Source organism: Vipera berus, assembly GCF_964194415.1.
Source record: "Vipera berus genome assembly, chromosome: 7".
NCBI lineage: Eukaryota > Metazoa > Chordata > Lepidosauria > Squamata > Viperidae > Vipera > Vipera berus.
In genome coordinates this window covers 27,281,582-27,307,397 of record NC_138209.1, presented here as the reverse complement: position 1 = coordinate 27,307,397, position 25,816 = coordinate 27,281,582, and the positions used below count along the sequence as shown (strand labels likewise).

The window sequence follows — 25,816 nt, the reverse complement described above, 5'->3', positions numbered from 1 at the left end:
TTCAAAGGCTCTGAAATCGAGTGCTGCAGTGTACTTCTGTAATTACCCAGCCATGATTACAGCACTAATTCAAGCTGTAGTGTTGTAATTATTCTGATATAAATGCCATCTCAGGGAAAGGGAAAATTGCATCTTGGTTAATGTGGCTTTGGATTGCTTGCATAAGTAAGCTATTTGGGATAATTCTGTGATGGGTACTGTACCAAAAAGGCATTTAAGAAATAAGCAATCTCTGAAATACTTTTTCAGTAGTATTGCGTTAACAGCATTCCTTAACAATCATTTTACATTTAAGTATTTTACTAAATTCCACCTATCCAGTTGCAGCCCGGGGTATTTCCAGCAATTTTTCCTGGATGTGGGTATTTATTTGCATCTATTTGAATTGAATGTATATATGTTTATATATTTTTTATGTTCCTTGATGAAAATGAGCACCACACACTTCCAGGTAAGTTTTTATTAATAACAACATACAATTATATTGTTCATAAGTTCAAAATATTACAATACTTTTGCACAGGGTGTTATGCAAAAGCAGCACTATAGAAAAACAAGTTCAATAGTTACAGGACATCTGTTTTCACATTGCATAACATGAAACCTGGGATATTTTGAATGTAACTTTTTTTAATGGCACCTCTCTGGTTTATATGTAAAGATGCTGTTCCTAGAATTATTGCTAGACTAGGTTTAAATGGATATTCTTTCCAACTATAATCACATTCCACAAGTTCTGAGAAACTGTTTTGGATACGTCACACTTTAGGTTAAGCAAAATTTAAATGTGCAAAGTTTTGTGTCATCCCACCTGGAAGGATCCTGAGATATCATAGAGCAGGGTTCCCCAGCCCCCGGGCTGTGGACTACTACCGGGCCGCAGCATGCCTGCAAGCGGTCTGCACAAACAAGCACAGCCCCATCCATGGGACGCAGGCAGCACACAAAACCACATAACTCTCCAGCCCATGGAAAAAGCCTTTCTCCATGGAACCAGTCCCTGGTGCCCAAAAGGTTGGGGACCTCTGTCTTAGAGGGCAAATTGGGCAGGGGAGGGTTTGGATTATTGCCTTCTGCATCTGTGACGGTTTTTTCTTACTGTCTTGATCTTAAGCACTCACCAATCTCTCTCTGACTCCCATCAGCCACGGCTGTTGCTGTCCACTTGGCTGAAGTGAGGAAAGCACCTGGCTCCCCCATAAAGATAAAACAGCCATGGAAAGGGTTAGCTCTACCTTTTCATTTTTCACTGCTTCCATACATCACCACTGGCATTATAGGCCCAAATCATTATCAAGGGAGCCCCTCAGTTTGATTTTTCTGTTTCTCCTACTTCAAAAAGCAAACAAAAACTCACCAGTCTGGAACAATCAATTCAATTTGTTGACCAACTCAACCCAACAATAACAGACCAATTTTATTCTGCATCCAGACCAAAATGTATATTTGGCTTTCAGGCACAGGCTACCTGAATCCAGTTGTTTTGTGCCTGGATTCTTTTGTACATCTCTTTTAATTATCATCTTGCAAAAACAGTGCTGTTCATGAAAATAGCCTTTATGCATGTAGAATATTATATTAAAGGAATAAAAGTAAATGTAAATCACAGGATGTCAATTTCCAATCAAGTTAATATCAACTTTATTCACTACAACTCTATCTTCCATTCTGGAAATAATCCATACTTTCACTGTGCCCATATACCAATTAGTATATTGCTTTGTGCCCTTTATACCATTCAATTATCTCTGTTTTTAGGATCTTGACAAGGTCTAAAATAAACATAATCGCTTTATCCCTAAAAAAAATAAAGACACTAAAAAAGCAAAATTACTTTAAAGCACTTAAGAAAAATTGTGGTGTGGAAAACATTTAAGCTGTTTAGATAAATATATTCCTCTTCATAACATTACACTTTATATTACTTGTACAACAGGATTATAGAATCTAAAGTGTGACTTTCAAATTGTATGTACCAGTAACATATTTCTTTCAAATAGTTTCAGAATGTGGAGCTACATGGTAAAAAGTACTCCATTTTTCCAGTGCAAGATTGCATTGGTCCCACAAAGATTAGCAAGGAGGTAAGAGTAGTCTCTTTTTCCTTTTTGTACCTAAAAGATTAATCAGCTGAGACAATATGCATGCAACTTAACAAACTTCTACTGTAAATTTCTCTGCAAGCATGCTTTAAAAAGGTAATTTAGCAAGCTTTGCAGATTGCATCATTGTAAATCCCTCCTCTGTGAACCTTTTGTCTTTATACCTGCTTGTAACCATTAAGATAAAGAGAACCCAAAGATGCTTTTTCACAAGGCAACTGGACTTTTTCTTTGGAGACGTTTCACTTCTCATCCGAGAACTCTCAAACTCTCAACTCTCAAATCTTAACACTTGCTAAAGGGGAAACAATGGCTGTATACTAGACAAAATATTTTCCCCAAGAGTATTAGCATGAATAGGTTTGCCTTAGTAGTTTCTTGATTAGGGTTTGTTTTCTGTTTGTCTGGTGTTAATCCCTGCTTATCTGGATATTGCTTAGTGGAAAAGATGTTTTCTGGTCTTTATATTTTTTTCTTACCTATTTGTGTCTTTTGAATGGGATGCAAATGTCATTTATGTCTTTCTATTTGTTATGTAGGGGTGTGGGTCTGTGCATATGTTGTATACAGTATGTTTAGGTGTGCGTCATGTATGTGTTTCATTTTGAGAGCGGGCAACTAAATTTCATTTTTGATGTGTGCTGTTGTGCCCACAGTAAAAAAATGACAATAAAGGTTATCTTATCTTATTGGTGGCTGATTTGTCTGAAGGCCAATCTCCCAGGAGTTCCCTAACATTCTTGGATTTAGCTTGGTCTAGGACACAGGTCTGCAACATGCGGCTCCGGAGCCGCATGTGGCTCTTTCAGCCGTCTCCTGCGGCTCCCAGTCCTCTGCCATGTGCAGTCCCAAAAAAAAAAGTGGGACTAAAAAAGTTCAACCAATCAATTCAAATATGCAGGGTAGGTGCATATCTCGCCTTGGCTCCCACTCTTCGGTCAAACCCTGTTCTGCGCATGCGCGCATGTACGCGCATGTGCACACATTTTTTGCAGCTCCCAGTTTTTCCTTTTGTGATGGAACCGGTTCCGAGTGGCTCTTTCACTGTTTCAGGTTGCTGACCCATGGTCTAGGATACTTACACTTCCCAATTGAAACTATGGTTGAATTTATTCATGCATTGTGAGATTAAGAAGTTTTCACTATGTCTGGTGACTGGTAGTTGGTGTTCATGGATATGCTCTGCTAGTCTTTTGCCTGTCTGCCTTATGCAGAGGCTGTTACATGTATGTATGTAGATGATGCCTGCTTTTTACTTCTGGGGCTATTGGGTCTTTTGGTTTACTTAAGATGTTTTGAAGAGCTTTACATGTGTTATGGTGATGCTGTGTGGTTGTAATAATCTGTTGGTTGCTTCTGAGATGTATTTGATGTATTGTAGTGTTATCTTTTTCATAAATTTCCATGGTCAGGGCCTTTTTAAAAACGTTGTGAGAGTATCCATTTTGTTAGAAAGTATTGTAGATGGTATGTTTCCTTTTTGTGGTATTGTTTCTACTTCCCATCTCTTAAGTATAAAAAGGTGGCAAAATCCCACAAACAGTTTAAACATCAATGGACAATTAAGTCCTGGGGAAAAAAGTTCTGTGCAACTGACAGTTCCAGATCTTTTATTTTATTTTATTTTTGGTAAGCTGATGAGATACAAATTGGTATACCTTTCTTTTTTTATTGCGCTCTTATTATTCAATAAAATATTTTTTTTGCTATTTTACCTGGTCTGACCCTATTGTCTTAAGAGTCCTAAATAATTCCTCTCCCAGCTGACTCCTGGAAACACAAAGATTCAGATGAGGAACCCTTTCTATGGGAAATGAAGAAGACTTTCCATTGAAATATGCTCACTTTATTTTTGACTTTGAATTGTTGTGGGGAACATAGGAAGGAATATAGGTATGTTCAGCATCTTGAGATATTTACAAAAATAAGGTGAGATAAAACATAAATAAAAATAAATAAACTTTAAAAACTTCAAATTCTGGCTTAGCACAGCGTGGGAACCCTATCAGTGTTTAGAGATGTGCCACAAGGCTTAAGTCAGTAAACTATTCCCAGAATTGAGTATGTAAGAAATAACAATGACTGGAGCTAGAAGATCCATTGTGTTAGTTTTTTTAAAAAAAAATCTACCTGCTTCATCTGCTAATTCTGTTGAACTCTGACACAAGACGAGAACTGATTTGATTATTTATAAGAAGCTCCATTAAAAGGCTATAGTTAATATTATTTAGTTATCAAAAATGTATATTTTTTGCTACATATCACAATATTACAAAAGCAGGTTTTAATTGAAAAACTCATGCACACTGCAGTCTTTTTCTTTCTTTGTAGAGTTTGTATTCTGAATCTATAGGAACATAAGAGGATAATAACCTAACGTGCCCCACTCCCCAAAAAATGGCTAAAAATGATATATTGGTCTCAGCACTGCATTAAAACTTATACAACAGTTTGGTGCTATTGAGGTGGTTAAAAAAAACAGTAGATCAGGCATATAATTTTTAGTCCCCTATGATAGCAGTTTCTCTAGAATTTGTTTCACAGTTACAGGATCGGATCGTCCTCTTGTGGTTCTTTGGACATGTCCAATTATGGAATTCAGGACCTTGAGGTTCCCGTTCTTTATCTCGGCCACCTAAATAGAGAAGTTTCATACACAATGGGTTATGATTGATTGTACTGAACATTATTGTATAACATCTTTTTACCATGTTTCTTTTTTCTCTGTTAGCGTGATGGAATGTTGTCACGATTCAGGAGGAAAGGAACACATTACAGAGGAGCAAAACACAGCACAGTTTATTTAGATAGTTTGTGCAGGAGAAAGAGAGTGAGTTAAAATGGCTCCTTCCTCGTAGTTCCCAAAGCATATGTTTATAGTTTATAGTTGGGCAAGATTTCTGTCTATAGGTGAGGAACAAGAAAAGAAACTGCTTAGAAGACTCTTAATGTACCTTTCTTGGTTTGGGGAGCCTAATATCAACTGAAGTACAGAAAACAATAAAGACATGTTAAGACTCTTCTTAACCTTTTCCTTTATTGTTCCTCACCTATTCTTCACCTGTAGACAGAAATGTTGCTGAACTAAAACAGATTCCTTGCACTATAAAACATATACCCTAGGAACTAGGAGGGAGGGGCCATTTTAACTCTCTTTCTCCCACACAAGCTATTTATAAAACTATGCTGTATTCTGGAATGCATTGCCTCCCAGGAATCTGGATGACATTCCATCACAGTTAGTAAAACCTAGAGCCTTCCTTCTTAACCAAAAGGTTAGACTATTTTTTTTTAAAGAGGAAGAATCTTCCTGTAATAATGGAACCACATAAATCACAATAGTTTAATTGCAGGTACCTTAAATTAGATCCAATCTAGTAATTTATAATAATTTGTGTAAAAAATACAGGAATCAATTCATGTATGTACAATAAACATGTTTCGCAACAGAAAATGTCAAGCCAAATTTAACCCGGGGTGGTGGTGGTGGTGTATTTTCATATATTAACCCCCTCCTACTGTTTCCCACAAAAAGGTACTTAGTTGTATCTTCTTTTTGAATGAGCAGGTTCCAAAACAGGTAACCATGGCAAGATCTGATTTTAAAGGAAAGGCAATACCATTACAATCTAATGTCTAATTTCTGGTTTTAAAAAAGTTGTTTTTAGATTAGACAATCTGCTGATTCTAGCAGTAAATCCTGAATTCCATCAAACAATATGTGCTACATCGAACACTATTAGCAGCTAGGTACATTATTACAATAATCTTAAAATTGTAATAATATACAACTGCTGCTTCTAGAGAATCAAATACATTCTAGATTAAGCTATTCTTGAAAGGATATGTTTTTTCTTCTAGCATCAAATTATTATTATTTACTTAAAAATAGCCTAATTTTCTAAGATAGCAGCATAATTATTAATAGGATTACCAAAACCATCTAGAAAGTGTTTTTAAATTTATTACAGGTTCCTAATGGCAAGAGGAGCCTTGCCTGGGCTGCCTCGTTATTAATAGATGTTAACATTTTTTTCATTCTCAAAAGTACCTAGATAAGATTTCACTTATCTAGTCATTATTAGCCTTTGGAGAGAACACAAATGTTCCTATTCCTTAGGGAGCTACATCTTTGAAGACTTTTTATTTTAAAGGTTATTTTAAAGGTTTATTTTAAAGGTTTCAGAAAAATCAGCATTGAACTATATCTTCGGGAACAAACAGAATTGTTTTTACACTTATTATACGAAAGGGAAATGCTACTTTGCTGTCCAGGAAGCATTCAAGTCATGTAATCTGAGACATCTTCAGCAAGGAGGTGTTTAATTTTAAATGTTAGGTCAGTTTCTATCTTTTGTGGCCATTTCATGTGTCACAATGCAATTTCTTTCTTTTTTTTCTCAAGAATTGCCAAACAACATGGTAATCTGAATGGAAAAGGCAATTTACATTTCGTATCTCCACCACCCACCCGAAAGTGCCAAAACCTCTTTGTTCCCAATTTCCCTCGTCTGTTATCAATATCACCTCTTTCTGATGGTCTCTCATCACAGTCTGACAGATACTCTCAAGTTCATTCCAATCCTGGATTAGATTGAGTTTCTTTTCTTTTACAATCAGAGCTGGAGACTTCACTTCCCTCTTCCACATCTCTTCCAACACCTGCAGCATCAAGATAAAAGAAAATTGATGGCTGAAGGCAAGACTGAGGCAAAGAAGGTAAAAATAGACAAGAAGTTAAGGCTTCAAAATTCCCCTTGTTACTCAAAAATAGATACCAGTCTAGACAGGCAGAAAATTCATGGTTTGGTTTTCTGCTTAATTCAAATGCTATTCTACTTCTTCAAATAAGGAGACTTCTGTGTGAACTAGCAATTTATAGTTGTGTCCTAATTCTTATTTTCATTCCAAATTGTTTTGATTGTTTTAGTTTTGCCTAGGGACCTCTTGAGAGACCATGTAACTCCTGTTTCATCTTTTCAGTCATGCTAAAACACAGCTAATAGCAGCAGCAGTATCTCTACTTTAGAATTAGGAAACATTTTTATTGTCCCGAGCTGTTTTATAGGTTTTAAAGGTTTTCTTAAAAGGTTTGTTGTAGTTGTTAAGACAACAGGCTAGAAACCAAAAGACTGTGAGCTCTAACCCTGCCTTAAACATGAAGCTCTGAGCCAGGCAGTCTCTTTCAGCCCTAGGAAAAATCACTTCTGAAATCTTGTCAAGAAAACTGTAGGGACTTGTCCAGAAGTTCACCACCAATCAACACTGATTGCAGGGACCAAACCCAAAACCTGCATACAGTCGTAATTCCTGCCCTTGCTGAAAATATATTTCCTGGCTTGGATGGACTTTTGCTTTAACTCACAAATGTTCTGAGGCTTTATATAAGAAAACACTACTCAGTTTTCTACAATTCAATCATTCTCCTTTTCCCCCTATACACGATAAATATTAAAGAGAACAGTATCAAGTCATCAGTCAGTTCTATAAAAACATAGGATTATCCAATTATTTAGAAAAGGAGGTTAAATGAAATAAAAGAATCATTTTCTACAGTACATGCTGACCAATGTGTATGAATATAGCCAATATCATGGTCTGAATATAGTGAGCTGAATCTTAACCTTTAGGGCACAATCAAATGAAATAGCAAAATTCATTCCCACAAAATTGTTGGCTAAACAGTCATAGGAGACAGTTTCTGATCAGTACAAGAAAAAGGAATAGAGTTATATAATTAAAACAAACCATATATTACAAAGCTATGGGAAGATTATATACAGGTAGTCCTTGTTTAGGGACCACAATTTGGACTGGCACCACTGTTAAGTGAAACAGTCATTAAGTGAAATCGCAACTGTACTTACCATGTTACTTCACCTTTCCTTTGTTTTACAGACCCAAGAAAGCAGTAAATGCAATATTTGGTCAGTTACTTTTTCCTTACTGTCATAAGAGGTGAACAGGTGCTAAACTCGCAAGTCATTAAATGAGGACTACCTGTAATGCAAAATCTATAGCACCTCTAGCCAATTTATTTATTTTGTAAAGCACAACTATATGCAACAATGTGTCAGTCTGGAATAATTATTTCCTAATGTTATAATGCTTCCCAGCTTTGTGGTCAAGCTACAACACAATTGTAAAAATATCTAGAAACAGCTACTTAAAACAGAAACATTATTTGGGCATTTTCTGTGTTGTACTTGCTTCTGTTTCAAACAAACACACTGTAACACAGAAGGTGCCCTTTTAAAACAGTTGTTTCTTCTCAATTTCCCAGTGAAGAAATAATACAATGCTTGTCATGCTGGAAATTCTGTACTATTAATGTATGTATGCTAAAAATGTTTCAAATGCAGCAATTCCACTCATAATTAGCAATTCCTTAACAAAATTAGATGACTGTATTAAGTATAACACAGTTTTACTGTCTTATACTTAAGTATAACAGTACAGTACAGTTTTCTTATAACAAGTAAGAATACTGTCCCAGAATTTAGTTACGTGTCTTCTATGGGTTGATAATAATAATAAACCTTTATTGTCAAAGTACAACATGTGTACATTGAGATTAGCTGAGCCTCCCCCAACACACAGTGACAACAAACCCTCCATCCTACCACACCATGTGAACCAACTACACCACACACCGGCCTCCCAAGTCAATTCTGCATAAGTTCACAGAGATTATTTCCCATTTAAAAGCCTAACAGCCCACGGATAAAAGCTATTTTTCAGCCTGTTGGTACGGCTGGCTATACTCCTATATCTCCTACCGGATGGTAGGAGAGTAAAGAGACACCGTCCAGGGTGTGAGTCATCCCTGAGAATCTTCCTCACTCTTCCAAGGCAACGAGCCCTGGCAATGTCATCCAGTGGTGTCAGGGGACAGCCCACAATGTCTTGTGCTGTGCTCACTACCCTCTGTAATACTTTCCTGTCCGCGGCTGTCAGACCAGCATACCAAACCACAATACCATACGAGAGGACGCTCTCTATAGTAGACTGGTAAAAGAGGGTCATTAGCCGTTGTTCTACCCTGTTCTTCCGCAAGACCCTAAGAAAGTGAAGCCTCTGTTGGGCCTTTCTAGCCACCTGAGTTGTGTTAACTTTCCAGGTCAGATCTTCACAGAGGTAGACTCCCAGAAATTTAAAGGAGGAAACTCTCTCCACACAGTCCTCCCCAATGTAAAGTGGGGCAGGTTCCTCCTTTTTTCTCCGGAAGTCTAACACCATCTCTTTCGTCTTGTCAATGTTTAGGTGCAAGTTGTTGTTACTACACCATATGGATAGTTTTTGTACCTCCGCCCTATATGCTGTCTCATTGTACATTCAGTGCAATGATCTCTATTCTCTATTAACTTGTACTTGTCCTGCTGGAGACCACAACAGCCTAATAACAATGTAAAGTGGGGTATCTGCTGTACAAAATTTGCATTGGTTGGGAAAGAATAATAAGTCCCATGGTAAAATGTTCAGCAAATGTAACTATTTATTGATTTAAATGAAGTATTGATCAAAAATTTTGTACTCCTAAGAAATATAAGTGCAATACATCCAGACTGTAGTGCAAGGATAATAGATGTCTTAAGAATCAGTGCTGTACCAGAGAAAAAATGTTTCAGAGACTGAAACATTTGAAGACAATGACCTTGTGCTCATTAAAATTGACATTTAATGCTTTACTATATAGGACATTACCCTGCTTTACTGTAAGTTGTCATCCCATTTGTTTTGGAAGATAAAAGAGTTGAGCAATTTTCTAATAGTATAATTACAGTTAGCACTATTATACTGGGCACTGATTTTCATTTAGTGACATCTAGGGATATTGAACTAATTTTATGTTAAACAGTTTAAATATTCAGTATGATTGCTTTTCAAATATTCCAGAATTTTTGTCACTTTTTACATTAAAAATTACAATTTGGAGGCCATATGTGACTTTGAAAGCACAGGCTGATGAGCTCACATGCAATAAACAGATTGAACTGTATAAGCTGGTAGAAGAACTTGCCCAGGATGGATGGTTTTACAGAAATAAAACAAACTCAAACATATCACAATTGCCACCCACACTATGACTTCAAAAATATTCATAAAGATCAAGTCCTATCTGTACACCAAGATATCATTACCATGTAAATTATTTCAAGAACGGTTAAGGGCAGCCACGAGCTATATATTTTTACTTTCTGGAGAATACAGTATGTTTAGATATCCTTTCCTATCTTGCCTTATTTCCTTATCTATTTATTCTTTAGAAAATCACATTTAGGAAGGAACCATTATCTTGTATCTTTTTACTGAATTGATTAAATGGGCTGCCATATTGACAAAATCTTAACTGTTTAAGGAAAAAATAGTCAATAAAAATAGATCTAAAAGAAGGTGGTGAAGATAGGTCGTAAAAACGGAAAACTAAGTCTAAGTTAATTGCAAACTTTTTTCCATTTTGAATTTTAAAACAAATTAAATAGTAATATCCATTAGAGAACAGATGGGTTTCATTCTGATAAACAGTGTGGTGGGATCAAGATTAATAAAACAATTCAAGATATTTACCTTCAGCTAAGAAGTACTCCCAAATGGTAATGAAGGAGTATTTCTTGCCTTTGAAAGTTGGGAATTTCAGGCTAAGAAAGTCTATAGTATGTAATTATTCTGTTTACTGCAGCAATTTGCTGCTGCATGGATATATTTATAGTTTTGCATTTTTACTTTTGGGTAATTGTTCATCCCATCTGCATAGGACTTTGTACTCTTTAAGAGACTATATTCTTAAGAGTACGAGAAGCTACTTTTGCCAAAGAAAATGAACATATTGCTCTAGCAAAAATAAATGGGCAAAAAACCATGCATACATACACACACCTATCTCCATTAGAACATTCAAATTTAAACAGACATTTCTTAAAAAATGTTACTCAGCTTAATAACACATTAAAATTATCTCTTGCTAATCATAATAAGGAATTGGTTGGTTTTAACTTTTGGTTAACCTTATTTGCACTTACTTCATTAACCATTTTCAGCCATACTAAAAAAATCAATTCACCTAAATAAATAAATCATATTGACAACTTGATGAAAGAACAGTTAGGCAACTATTGTTTGTATTGTGTACTGCATTGTACACTGAAAGTTATAGAACTGAAAATAGACAATGAAACAGATTCAAATAAATTAACCATGTTAATTATATTCACAAATTAATTGATAAGGCCAAATAAAAAATTATAACATCAATTAAAAAAACACTCTTTTTCTTAGATGGAACTAAAGTTCTATGTGATGAGTATGGAGACCCTGTTCCATTTTTTTAAACCTGAAGACTCCATAGGAGGAGTCTTCAATTCTTCTTCAATTAAGGACTAACACAAGGTAGAAGTGGACACATATGTTTTCATTAGTTCTTGACTGTCAATTTAACACCATCACATTATTGAAAATTTTCACTTTCAATCATCTGAAGACAATAGGTGAAAGGTAGATAATTGTCAGGGAGCTTACTGGTCAGTTGATCTTTACCCTTCCAATCTCCAAAAGAAATTTTTGAAATCAAGAGAAGTATATTTATTGTCACATCTCATTTGGACTTGAAGCTAGACCATACTGTATGCCCAGTGTTTAAATAGAATTTAAGACTGGATTTAAGTCTGGGTGATATGTAAATACTTCTTATAACAGCAGCCCACATTGGTTGTACATTCCTAGTATCTTAACACACATATGAGGTTTGTGGAAATAGCAGAAAACTTTCCTTTTTGGTTTTTTTTTAAATTGAGTCAGAATTATAAATTATACTAGTTATTGAAATACACTGACATAAACAAACCCTATACGAAAATAATATTTCAAACAAATACCTGTTTGGCTGCTGAAGATGAAATTTTTCTACTTGATATTAGGTCCAGTAATTCAGCCAAAAGAACAGGAGTGACTGGACTAAACAATAAAGCAAATAAAACAAATTAGAAATGATACAACCTTCCTGATTCAGCAGGCTTATAAAATATTTTGTGTCATATACTCAAGAAGTATTGTTGCTATGGAGTGCTTACTGCTGGAAAGGGGATGTGGCAGTTCCCAAAAGTAAATTACCAGAAGGCTAATTAATGTGTTTGCCACCTTCCATTTTTTTCTTGTCTCCAAAAATATTCATTCAACTGCCAATTTATTTCTGCATTCTTTATTGTCAGGCAATTTATTTGTGCAAATTCAACACCCATTCAGCCTTCCCCCCCCAAAAAAAATATATATATATCAGAAGTTGGCATACTCTACTACTATAAGCTGGCAAATAGATTGAAGTATTTTATATGCACGAAAGCATGTTTATTGTTAGTTATGCTACATTTTCCATTCCATTTTGTTGCCTTAAGAAAGATGTCCTTTCCAGATGACAGTTTCATACAAAAGGCCATAGTTGGTCCTGCAAATCCATGACCATAGAAAGACTCAGAAATACAAGCTCAGGTTCATAGTACTTAGTTTATATTGCATATTAGGCTTTTATCATACATGCCCTAATCCAGCTTTCATCATGCTGAGTTACAAGTCAGCATTTGCAATACGTTTGGTGGTGTACCTCATGGAAAGCAATGCACTGATAACTGATATTTGCGTTCTTTAAAGTGTATATGGCTAGCTGTTCCTAAAACAATACTCTCCAGATATTTGAATTATAACTCTCATATTGGCATGCCACCTGCAAATATTGGATTTTTTTTTCAGATTCTCATCTGGAAAACACTGAACTGGCAAAGGCTCTTATGGATATTACTTATTTTACATTTCCTTCCTTCCCTTCTTACTTTGATAATGGGAGACTTTAGTTTCCTAAGGATGGATCTTCTCCCTCTAAGCAAAAGTTTACAATAACTCTGCTTTAACAAAACAAATATTCAGATGAAATACTGAATCCGGCAAACTGCTGTGATAGCACATTCACAGAATCCTTTATTTATATGCCCATAAGTCACCAGAAGATGTAAGTTTGAAGTTTGAAAAAGTAATTACTGGCATAGAAGATCTGTTTGATCAAAGTGAAAGATCTAAAGCCTCACCTTTCTTTTACAGTAATGTTATATAATTTTAGGTAACTGAGGAAATTATTTATAACCCAGCCAATCACTTTCTGGGGATTCATTTCTGTTGCATTCACAACGCTTTCAAAAAAATCCATTAAGCCATCTTCATTCTGTTAAGAAAGAAAATGTATTTATACATAGCAACCAATCAACTTTCCCCTCAACAATCCATACCTTCAGATTTGAACTCATTAATTGTGTGATATAATTAATCTCTTGACCGTTTCATAATTCCCAGCGGTTGAAGAAACTATATAGTTCCAACAAAGCCATGGCATGAATCGTCAATGAAGTTGCTTAATTTAGAACAGATCCATTTCTTTGCCAGTCCTGCTGATGTTATCTAGATAGTATTATCATTAATTCACTTCTAAATGGAGATGATTGCCACACGTATGGAATTGATTACAATTCTATGTCTTCCATGCTGTGGTATGCAGATTTTTACAAGTAGCTGACTAAAATTTAGAAACAGGGAAGTACAAGAACAGCTAATCAACCAATATTGTTTCCTGCCCAAATAAATTTCCTTTCTCTGAAAAATATACAGTAAGCTTTTTATTCTAGCACATTACAAAGGAAAGAACCACAAGAAAAAGCTATATGACTACTGAATCAATATCTCCACAACCTCTAAACATAGAAGCAGCAGCATGAGGGCATCATTTGATTGGCACAGGGTAGAGATGCATAGCTAAATATCATCAGCATAGTAATGATATTTAACTCCCTGCCACCATGTAGATCTTAACAGGAGTGACTGGAATTTAGGGCCCTGAGAAACCCCACAAAGTAGGCATTTAGATCCTTCCTATCCCAGTTGTAACTAGAACTGAAAAAAGGAGATTTTTTCAGGACTGATTTCCCACACACATACGTTACTAACCCCTGAAGCTATTTCAGCACAATACCATAAGCAATGATACCAAAAAACTGCTGAGGGATCAAGGAGGCCAGGATAGATATACTACCATCATCCTGGTCCCAACAAAAGTCACAAACAAATGCAACCTGTACATGTAGTCCTCGACTTACAACAGTTCATTTAGTGACCATTCAAAATTATGACGGCACTGAAGAAAGTGACCTATGACCATTTTCATAGTTACAACCTTTGCAGCATCCCCATGATCATGTGATCAACTTCTGATGCTTGGCAACCGGTTCATATTTACGACTGTTGCAGTGTCCCAAGGTCATGTGATCACTTTTGCGACCTTCTGACAAGCAAAATCAGTGGGGAAGCCAGATTCACTTAACAACCAGATTACTAACTTATCAGCTGCAGTGATTCACTTTATAACTGTGGCAAGAAAGGTCGTAAAATCAGGCAAAATTCACTTAATAAATGTCTCACTTAACAACAGAAATTTTGGGCTCAATTGTGGTTGTAAGTTGAGAACTACCTGTACAATATTTCAGTATTAATCCCCCATGTTCTAAATGTTTACATTGTGAATTAAAATATGCACCTGAATCTTGAGAGAAGAACAAAGTACATAATGTGCTGATTAGCTTTGCTGGAGCTTCTATCTGTTATAAAAAATGTTAAGCCACATGCAAATATTTACAACAACAAAAGAACATAGAAATATATTTTTTTTAATTTCAAGGTTGATAATAGGGCCTGGGTGGAACTATGTAATGTCTGGTTAAAACTTAATTTCCTGTCACATGTACCCACTGATTTTGGGAATGGGATATGCCTATACAAGCAATAAAGACTAATTCATGTGTGTAGATGATTGATCAATATAGAATTCCTGCAAGCGTCATTTAGCACAGAGGTCCCCAACCTCTTGGACACCAAGGACCGGTTCTGTGGAGAGAGGTTTTTCTACAGACTGGAGAGTGCACGGTTTTGTGTGCTGCCTGCATCCCACGGATGGGACGTTGCTTGATTGTGCGGACCGGTTGTGGGCATGCCGCGGCCCAATACCGGTCCACAGACCAGGGATTGGGGACCCTTGGTTTAGCGTACACCCCCCCCGCCCATTTTCTGAAGTATCATAGAGGTTTTTTTACCCTTTCTCATTTTGACATGCTTAGGAGTCCCAGGACAAAGCAATCCTTAAGGCAGACATCAGAAGATATTCTGATGTGGGGACAGGGATTAGAAACATTCATGTCCTTTGGCATTGGTATCTGCACATGGATAGCCATAGAACTTTGCTAGTCCCCTTGTGAAAAATTCAGAATGTCCCAGATAGCATTCATTTGAAACTTTGACAGTAAGATTTCAAAAATTACCAGGAAATACCAGAATTCTGTGTGACAACATGCCAAATAGATCATTTTAGAACTTCATATTTAGTTACAAAAAATATTTAAGGATCTCATATATACCACATCATATTGAATTCATGGAAGCCTAAAAGGGCACCTTCTTATAATTTTAACAAAGAACTCAAATAAAATGTCTCATTATTGAATAGCTTCTGACTTTAAATATTTTAGAATTTCAAATTTTTAAAATTCTAGTGCATTGGACCAGCATTTTAGTTTTAAGTATTGCATTAATTAAGGCATTTTATAGATATAATAATTTATCAAAGTGGTATTCTAACTTTTGGGGATGTTAACATTATGCTTTCAATGTATTAAGTGTGAATGAATATTACTTACTGAGTAAATATTTCCTGAACTGTTTTAGTTTTGTTTTCCTTTGTGTTTCTTCTCCCTATCATCTCACTATCAGCATGTACTTATTTTATTTATGCAATTTAATACATACGGTACTTTTTTGGCATTGATAATTTTAGCAATAAAATTGTATATTATATGAGTCAGTGACCAAAACAAAGTCTGTTCATTCAAATTTATAAATTTGCTTTTGGGCTTATTACATTTTTTAAAGCAAATCACGAAAGTCTTAGAATACTGTAATGTTGTAATATAAATCAAGTTTTCTTTTACATTTATAGGTGTGCTGATGCAAGTAGAAACTTGTGGATACTTCTCAAACATGAGTTTTTCTTTAAAAAATGCTATGTTCAGTAAATTGGCAAAATATATAGCTTTTTTTTACTGTCAAGAAAATTATGCACTAAATTTATATTGGTATGGACACATGATATTTTATCTGTCTACTTGGTCACCTAATTCCCTGGAGACACACACACACACACACACACACACACACATACACATTTTCTCTCTGTGTGCCTCTTTGTCTCTCATATCTTTCTTCCTTCCTGCCTGCCTGCCTGCATATCTTTAATTAGTTCCTGGCAAGTTTAATGACCATTCAAAGTTGCAATGGCATTGAAAAAAGTAACTTACAAATAGTCCTCAGATGTACAACCATAGCAGCATCCCCATGATCACATGGTCAAAATTTGGGTGCTTGGCAACTAGCATGAATTTATGATGGCTTCAGTGTCCTTCCCACTCAGCTTTCAACAAGCCAAGTCAATTGGGGAAGCCAGAGTGATTTCATGATTGTATCATTCACTTACCAACTGCAAACATTTGCTTAAAATCATGGCAAAAAGGTTCATAAAATTGGGCATGATTCACTTAACAACTGCCTTGCTTAGCAACAGAAATTCAGGTCCCAATTGTGGTCATAAGTTGAAAACAACTTGTACTCAGTAGGTCATTCCTTACATAGCTTTAGCGCACAACTTATTAAGTTTACACCACTGTTTCATTGTTTTTATTATAGACTTACTGGATATAGTATATAATTAATACAAGTATTTATGTATTGCCCTAATTTCAAGGACTTGTTAACCTCTCTAATTATGCTGATTTTTAAAAACCTTATAAACAACATGGGATATGATGGGGAAGAAAGATGTATTGTAGCAAGTGCTGATTGCAATTAGGATATCTAGTGGAAATTTAATAATATGTGCTTTGAAATCTGTCAAAGCAAAGGGAAAAAAATATATAACTCCTGATGTCTGTACTTTTCTAATACAATTTAGAAAAGCACACAAGTCAGATGAATTTAGATTATTTGGGTGTCTCGGGGTATCCAGACAATTGGGGGCGGAGATGTTCTCATACCTAAATTTCAACAGAATGGATGACAATGACCTATTTTTTTGTACCAGAAATATTAATATATTAATCCTGGCTTCAAGTGGTTGGTATCTGTCATATGTATTCAGTTTACAATGATATAAGATTTCAAAAGCCTGAAACCTATCAGAGAAGGTTACATTATGAGATTTAAAACTATTTAATGAAACAGTGAAACTTTTACACTCTTTAATTTACTTGATCATTTGATCAATAGCATTACCTGTAAGATAAAGCTGTGTTGAGTCTGAATCCCATAACGTTCAACAAACTTTGCTCTTTTGACGCTAGGGAGGTCTGGAAGCCTCTCCCGAATACAATCAATATTTATTACTTGCTGGTCATTTATATGAGTAGGCAAGGATTTAGCATCATAAAGAATCAATGGAGGAAGATTTGGCTCAGGCATGAACCTGGAGGAAAACAACAACAAAAGAACATTTATTTTGATTTTTTTTTAAATTAAATTTGCTATACAGAAAAGCACATGGCTAAATTGAGGCTCTACATAAGAACAAACTGACAATACAACCAATCATACACACACAAGGAAGTCAAGGCTGAGAACAATCTTCTGAGCAGGAACAGATAAACACCAATTTATAAGATGTAACTGCCTTCTGAAAGTCATTAGCTTTTAAATGTCTACCATTCAAATGGTTTTATATTCCTCCAGAAAAGCAATAAAATACAGATGCTACTCATCCCATGCCAAATGGGATTGGTTATTCAGCTGGCAACATACTTTGGTGAAGACTGAGATGAAGTTGTTAAGAACACTTCATGTGGATTCAAACCCCCCTTGTTATGAAACTGTAGATTTAATGAAAAAAGGAAGTTGTGCTAAGAGTCCAGTTGCCATCTTTGGTGAGGTGCCCTGCTAAGTAAAGTGAGTGACAGTATCAAAGGACAAAGGCTTTATGGAAGAGGACACTGATTCAAGATGTCAAGAAAATATAGCGATTAAACCCTAGTTTCAGCCTTGCAGAACCAAATGATGGATTTGCAAACTTAATTCAAGCTTTATATATCTCTGCAAGTGAGATGCACAAGCAATGAAATAACAATAGCAATTGTAGTAGTCATACTTAATAACTATGTTTGATTCACAGAATTATGACATGGAAGAGATGGAGAAATTCAACTTCTCATGCTATTTCTCTCCTAACCCTAACCCTAACCCTGTAAAGTGCTTGGAAAATAGGGCGGGAAAATAAAGTGGGATTTCAGAAAATTGAATGGAAGAGTCCCTGCAAGCAGGAAGCTTCTGCCTATTTTCAAATCTAACACTTTTTTCTTCAAATCTTACATATCACAGCATCCTTCATTCAGGAGAGTTCCCGAACCTCAGAAGGTATTTAAGGTGAAGAAAGGAATTGAATGGGTGGAAAAATCATAACTTATCATACATATATTTGCCTGAATGCAACAAAACATAAATAAAATTACCGATAATCTTGTTTTCCTTCTTTGTCCCTCATTGGCACAGTGCGTCTATAAAATCAGAAAAAAAAGCAATTATAAGAACTGGATTTAGCAAACCTGATAGTTACGTAAGTGATTCTACCTCACATTAAGAGCTTTCACATATTCTTATCACAATGTTTAATATCATGTGACCTGGATGGTTTCTTTTGCCATAAAATCCTTAAAGGCATGAGTTGATTATTTAAAGGCCACAGCAACTAATTGTAAATGAATATGTTGTGCTTACTTGGTGGTTTCTATCTTCTTCTGTCTCCAGACGGAAGAAGCATATTCATTTATAATTCTTTCGTAGAGGCGTAGTGGCATAGTGGCCTAAGGAAGCTGGACCTGCCAGCCAGAAATGGTCAACACTCTGGCGGTTAGAGCTCCAGTAGCACTGCCGGATGGGGTGAGCACATTTAGCTCATTACATTTTGCTCATGCCCTGCCCAACCAGCAATTTGAAACCATTATTTCCATTGGGAAAGGCTTGCTGCACAAGGAAAATGGGAGCCGGTGCTAAGCCCGCCCAAACGCGAGGCGAGATCAGCAGGAGACCCTGAAGGTATCATCAAGCCAACCGCTGCTAGTCAGCTGGTGCAAGCCAGTTCACCTCCCCCATGGCACAACGTGAAGCGTGCAAGCACGAAACTGAACAAACTAGCAATTCACCTGTATCATAAGAGTGTAGATCTTCCTAACAAATGTATACCATATGAAATAAAAAAAAATCTTCTTCTATGTAAACTTGTATAACCAACTATGGTTGAATACTGTCCTGACCTAAGTAAAAAAAGTCTTGACTGTATCATAACTCAAATTTAAAGAATAGAATAGAATAGAACACAACAGAATAGGAGTTGGAAGGGACCTTGGAGGTCTTCTAATCCAACCCCCTGCTTAGGCAGGAAACCCTACACAGACAAATGGTTGTCCAATCTCTTAAAAACTTCCAGTGTTGGAGCATTCACAATTTCTGGAGGCAAAATGTTCTAGCTGTCAGGAAATTTCTTAGTTCTAGGTTGCTTTTCTCCTTGATTAGTTTCCATCCAAAGAACTACCATTGAGACAGCACATTAATTTAAATAATAAACACCTTATTTTAAGTAACTTTCAGTGGTGTGAGCAGCCAAATCCCAGAGATGGAATAGCTACCTAAAGCCAGACTAGCACAGGGTGAAACTGTATAGAGGACTTTAAAATGGCAGATGATCACAAGCCTAAAGGTTTGTCAACAGGCAAAAGGTACACATTTTTAAGAAGTACAAGAATGCTAGGTAGCTAATAATTCTGCTTCTGCTTTCAGATGATATTATTATTATTATTATTATTATTATTATTATTATTATTATTATTATTATTATTAATATTATAATAATAATAATAATAATAATAATAATAATAATAATAATAATAATAATAATAATAATAATAATAATAATAATAATAATAATAATAATAATAATAATAATTTTATTTGTATACCGCCCTTCTCCCGAAGGACTCAGGGCGGTGAACAGGGCAAACATATAAAAATACAAAAATACAAAAGTTAAGAAAGAATTAAACGAAATGCCCAAGTTATAACAATAGGTTAAAATACATTTAAAACAACAATAAAATCCAAACCCATCCCCCATCAGGCCAGGCTGGCTTGTTCAAACAAATAAGTCTTCAGATCGCGTCGGAAGGAGCGAAGGTCGGGTGCCATCCGGAGCTCAACCGGCAAACGATTCCATAAATCCGGGGTGCCCACAGAGAAGGACCTCCCCCTGGGGGCCACCAGACGACATTCTCTGACCGGTGGCACCCTGAGGAGGCCCTCTCTGTGGGAGTGCACAGGGCGGAGGGAAGTTGACGCCGGCAGCAGGTGTTCCCTAAGGTACTCCGGACCCATGCCATGTAGGGCCTTGAAAACCATTACCAGAACCTTGAATCTCACCCGGAAGACAACTGGGAGCCAATGCAGCTCACGGAGCAGAGGTGTAACATGGGAGTATCGGGAGACTCCCAACACAACTCTTGCGGCTGCATTCTGTACCAGTTGGAGCCTCCGAGTGGTCCTCAAGGGCAGCCCCATGTAGAGAGCATTGCAGTAGTCTAAACGAGAGGTCACGAGCGCATGAGTGACTGTATGCAGGGCATCCCGGTCTAGATAGGGCCGCAACTGGCGCACCAGACGAACCTGGGCGAAGGCCCCCCTAGTCACAGTTATTATGTGGTCTTCCAAAGAAAGCTGTGAATCTAGGAGGACTCCCAAGTTGCGAGCCCTATCTACGGGGGGTAATAACTCACCCCCCATAGAAAGAGATGGAATGTTCTGAATATCCCGAGATGCCGGTACGCACAGCCACTCAGTCTTGTCAGGGTTGAGTTGAAGCCTGTTCCTCCCCATCCAGACCCGAACCGCTTCCAGGCAACGGGACATCACGTCGAGGGCATCACTGGGGTGGTTTGGGGTCGAAATAAAAAGCTGGGTATCATCAGCATACTGATACCCAACTCCAAAACCACGAATGATCTCACCCAGCGGTTTCATGTAGATGTTGAACAGGAGAGGCGAGAGGACCGACCCCTGAGGAACTCCACAAGCGAGAGGCCTCGAGGTCGACCTCTGCCCCCCTGCCAACACCGACTGCGAACGTCCCAGGAGATAGGAGAACCACTGAAAAACCGTGCCTCCCACTCCCAATCCCCTGAGACGCTGCAGCAGGATACCATGGTCGATGGTATCGAAAGCCGCTGAGAGGTCTAATAGGACTAGGACAGAGGAATATCCCCTGTCCCAGGGCCCCCAAAGATGATTCACCAGAGCGACCAATGCCGTCTCTGTGCTGTACCCAGGTCTGAAACCCGATTGGTATGGGTCTAGATAATCCGCTTCATCCAGAACCAGAGGGAGCTGATGCGCCACCACACTCTCAACAACCTTCGCAAGAAAGCGAAGGTTGGAGACCGGACGAAAGTTATTTAACACAGCTGGGTCCAAGGCAGGCTTCCTGAGGAGAGGTCTCACCACCGCCTCCTTCAAGACGGTGGGGAAACTACCCTCACTCAAAGACGCAGATATAACCGCCTGGAACCAGCCTCGTGTCCCCTCCCGAGCCGCCTAAACCAGCCAGGAAGGGCATGGGTCCAATAAACATGTGGTGGAGCTCAACCTCCCCATAATCCTGTCCCTCTGGAGTCACAGGATCAAACTCCTCCCAGATTGTAATTTTCTTTTGATTTCTTCTATGTACTTATGGTTGGGTAAGTTATAAACACTCTCCACAAATACCAAAGTGGAAGGAAAGCTCTTACCCAAGCTTATAGTCAAAGGCTCTAGTTTCATTTAGAATGGTTCCTCCATTCTCCAACTCCTCAATCTGCCTGTGTATTTCATAGTCTTGAAGAAAGAAAGAAACAGTCTAGGTTAGCTGTTGCATACTCACCTATTTCTCTCTAACAGCCCAAGCAAAAATGGTTTTTAAGTCTGATTAAAATCATGATGATGATTAGCAAAAGAGATATACGAAGCTATATTGCTGTGAGATATATAGGCACACTTAGGGAATTTCATTGAGAATATAAGCCTATTCTTTAATTCCTCCATGATATGGATTCAGATTGCTTAGACATTCTTGTAACACCTTTACTTCTTAGGCTTTTATTTGGCCATTCTGTGTCTGTATGTGTAAGAGGCTTCTACCTCTGTCTCCTGCTTGTTTGGGGTGACCATAATAGGTCAGTTTGCCTGTTCCTTCCTTCTGGTTTTATTCTCAGTTGGATCTTCCCCTTCCCCTTTTCTTTCTGACTGAGGAAATTAGGATGGAGGAATCTCCATCTCGTCTTTGGCTGAAGGGATGACGTCTCTTCTTTCTTTCTGGCTTCTCTGTATGCTCCCCTCCTGACTCAAGACAGCAGGCAGCAGAAGGGAATTTCCATCTTTTCTAGGTTATGCATCTTCTATGTTGCTTGTTGGGAGCTCTCCCACTTTTTTTTTTGCTTCTCACTTCCTTTGCTTCCTCCAATAATTCTCTTCTCCCACAGAGCCAGAAATACTAGCAGATGTTGAAGCATGATTATGCAACCAGTCAGTAAACTTTGGCATGCAAAGATATTGCAAGCAGAATTATTGAAGGAGATGTGGCTGGCTTTGCAATCAAAGAAAATAAACTTGGCGTTGAGCTTCTTCGTTATGTAGAAGAGAGAAATAGGGTAGAAAGCCAGAGTGGTTTCCAATGGCAGTGGGCCTAACAATGAAAATCATCAGAAATTTTATTAATTTGTTTGTTTTTTATGCTGCCCATCTCCCTGACACAGCAACTCTGGGCACCATAGACATTAGAAATCTGGAATGCTTATAGAAAGTTGTGGCATCATCTAGCTGAGATTCTTGAGAAGATATATAAATCTTAATAAGATTTAAAATTTCCTGTTGAAGAAGAAGCTCTATTAATAAAAATAACAATCATAAACTCAGCTTTGTAATATGACTTTACATTATTAATGCACACCTATGGTATGAGTTTGCTGTAGGTTCTTTAAAATAACAAAAAAAAATTAGAAAAGAATAAATAAAATCAGTAGGTATATTTACCTGTAAGGTATATTTACAGCAATGATGTAAGAGTAATTTCTTGAAAGGAAAGATTTAATTTAATTTAATTTAATAATATTTCTATACCGCCCTTCTCCCTGAGGACTCAGGGCGGTTCACAGGGCAAGAATAGATAGCAATATCATTCTCCCCCCAACCATCTGTCAAAATTTTTCCACTGCTTCAAACTGGGAGTTCAAGACTGTATCAGTAACCATTTCCTAATAGTTTTATGGGATGAAAAGTACAGATAGCCCTTGACTTATGACTACAGTCGGTATCAGAATCTCAATTGTTGAGCAAAGCGGTCATTAGTCAAGATGCCCACCTCACTGCTTCATTCAATGACCACAATCCTGGCTCTCCCACATCTGGTTAGTAAGCAACTGCGTGGATCTTTAAGCAGTGGCACAAAAGAACTGCCTGGCACAGGAAGGAAGCAGCATTCCTCCATGCGTGGAAAGGAACCTCTGTGCTGGAGGACAGGAATGAAACAACTGGTCGTAAGTCAAGGACTATCTATAATGTAAATTAACTTTACATTCTACATCAACATGACACAGATGGGGAATCTGTATATGCAGTTTAAAGACTTAATAGATTTGTATCAGTATTAACTGCCTAATTCTACAAACAAATTTTGTTGGGTACAAAATTTCAAATTTCTAGGATTTCAGTTAGGAAGAAAAATTTTATTTACCTATTGCCTTTGCGAGAAATCGAGCACTGTTGATATTCTTCACTTCAGTCCTTATTCCATAAAGTTGGCCAGGACGATGTATAGATACATTTGCATCTACTCTCAACTGGCCCTCTGAAAAAAATATCAGTAGTTGAATAAACTCATACCGCTTGCAAATTATTTTTTTTTGCAAAATTGCCATAAAAGATTATATGATGATTATCCAAGGCTTGTATTTCCTTAGGCTCTCCAGAGGAAACTGTGGCCCTTCAGCTATTGCTAAGCTACAATCCCAAAATACACTATCATTGGACATTTGATCAGAGAGCTGCAGTTGAGAAAATACTCAAGGACCACACGGTCTCCACTTCCTAGGTCTAGTCTAAAATTCTAAGGATATATACCTTAAAACTCAAATACTTTGGCCACCTAAAGAAAAGGAAGGACTCACTGGAGAAGAGCCTAGTGCTGGGAAAGATTGAGGGCAATAGAAGAAGGGGACGACAGAGAATGAGGTGGCTGGATGGAGTCACTGAAGCAGTAGGCATGAGCTTAAATGGACTCCAGAAGATGGTAGAGGACAGGAAGGTCTGGAGGAACGTTGTCCATAGGGTCGCGATGGGTCAGACATGACTTCGCAGCTAACAACAATACCTTAAAGAAATTATTACACTTTTTTCAAATGAAATACACTCCAATAGCATTCCTGGAGACTTTTTTCAAACAGCAATATGTGCATCTCTCTCTCCATGGCATCTGTACACACCTTAAGGCATTGATGGGGAGTGCTCCCAAGTGGTTTAACTTTTATGCACAAATCATTGTTTTAAAGCTCCACAATCAGTTGAGAAAAACTTCATGACTTTGGGAACAAAATAAATTTTGCTTCACAGTAGTATAATATTTGTCATATAGTCATGTTACAAAGACTCTGAAAATTGTTACGTTTTTGTAGCTTAGATACAAAACTACATGAAAGGAAAAAATATGAAAATTGCTGCATAAGCACTGAGCTACACTGTACCTATTTTTCTCAGATGTTGCTCTGAAGATGTTCTCCTAATCAACAATCCAATAAACTGTAACCAGCTTCCTATCTTTCTAATATAACCACTATGAAAAATCAATGGGGCTTTTCTTTGGCAAAGTTTGACAGGTTGCCCCCTGTGACACTCTGTCAGATTTTACAGCATGCTTGTTTTACAGAGACTATTACCCTGTACAGGACAGGCATTGTTGAAATTGACTCATATAATGTTTTATTGCCCATTTTAAAAGAATTCGTACTCTTACTGATTTATTCTGTTCTAAGAGTTCCAAGCAGTGAGCTTCATTACTGTTATAAGTTGCCTGATTGCTATCTGGAGTGTTACTAAATTTTGCACCTCTCTCTGTGCATCTACACATTGCTGCAAATACTACTGTAAAACTTATATTGCATGTTTACCTTGGATGTACATTTCATTTTTGTTGTAAATTTACTAATAAACATTATTTGATCCGTATCCTCAATTATATATTGTTTTTATTGTTTTTATTGTGGGCAATAATTTAATTCTTTTTTAACTTTTGTATTTTTGTAGTTTTAAGATATGCCCTGTTCACCGCCCTGAGTCCTTCGGGAGAAGGGCGGTATAGAAATTTAATTAAATAAATAAAATAAATAAATATAAAAAAAGTTCTAAACAAATATCCAGAGGACAAAAAGTGAAACATCTAAGCTACAAGTCTAAAGAAGGCTTTGTCAAGGATTCTGATTGTATGAAACTATGATTGGAAGCCCTGGTAGAATTCTATCACAAAGCCAACAGCAGTCCAAACAGATTTACTCAAGTGTCCTTGAAAATTTATAGCTCAA

The 25,816-nt window shown here is 37.0% G+C and overlaps 1 protein-coding gene across 2 annotated transcripts in view; it reads right to left on the bottom strand.

The window, feature by feature from the left end:
* Positions 1–445: 445 nt before the first annotated feature.
* GATB (glutamyl-tRNA amidotransferase subunit B) overlaps positions 446–25,816 on the bottom strand; it is a gene marked incomplete at its 5' end in the record, with an annotated part of 43,103 nt that continues 17,732 nt past the window's right edge. Inside the window, 9 exons of one of the 2 annotated variants that reach the window (XM_081332074.1) lie at positions 446–2,871; positions 3,185–4,737; positions 6,630–6,764; positions 11,975–12,053; positions 13,175–13,308; positions 17,451–17,640; positions 18,677–18,721; positions 21,998–22,082; positions 23,977–24,090. In XM_081332074.1, coding sequence (XP_081188200.1) covers positions 4,612–4,737; positions 6,630–6,764; positions 11,975–12,053; positions 13,175–13,308; positions 17,451–17,640; positions 18,677–18,721; positions 21,998–22,082; positions 23,977–24,090 — 908 coding nt within the window. In that variant the 3' untranslated portion in view covers positions 446–2,871; positions 3,185–4,611. The remainder of the gene's footprint in view (positions 2,872–3,184; positions 4,738–6,629; positions 6,765–11,974; positions 12,054–13,174; positions 13,309–17,450; positions 17,641–18,676; positions 18,722–21,997; positions 22,083–23,976; positions 24,091–25,816) is intronic. The other variant, XM_081332075.1, reaches the window with a different exon arrangement.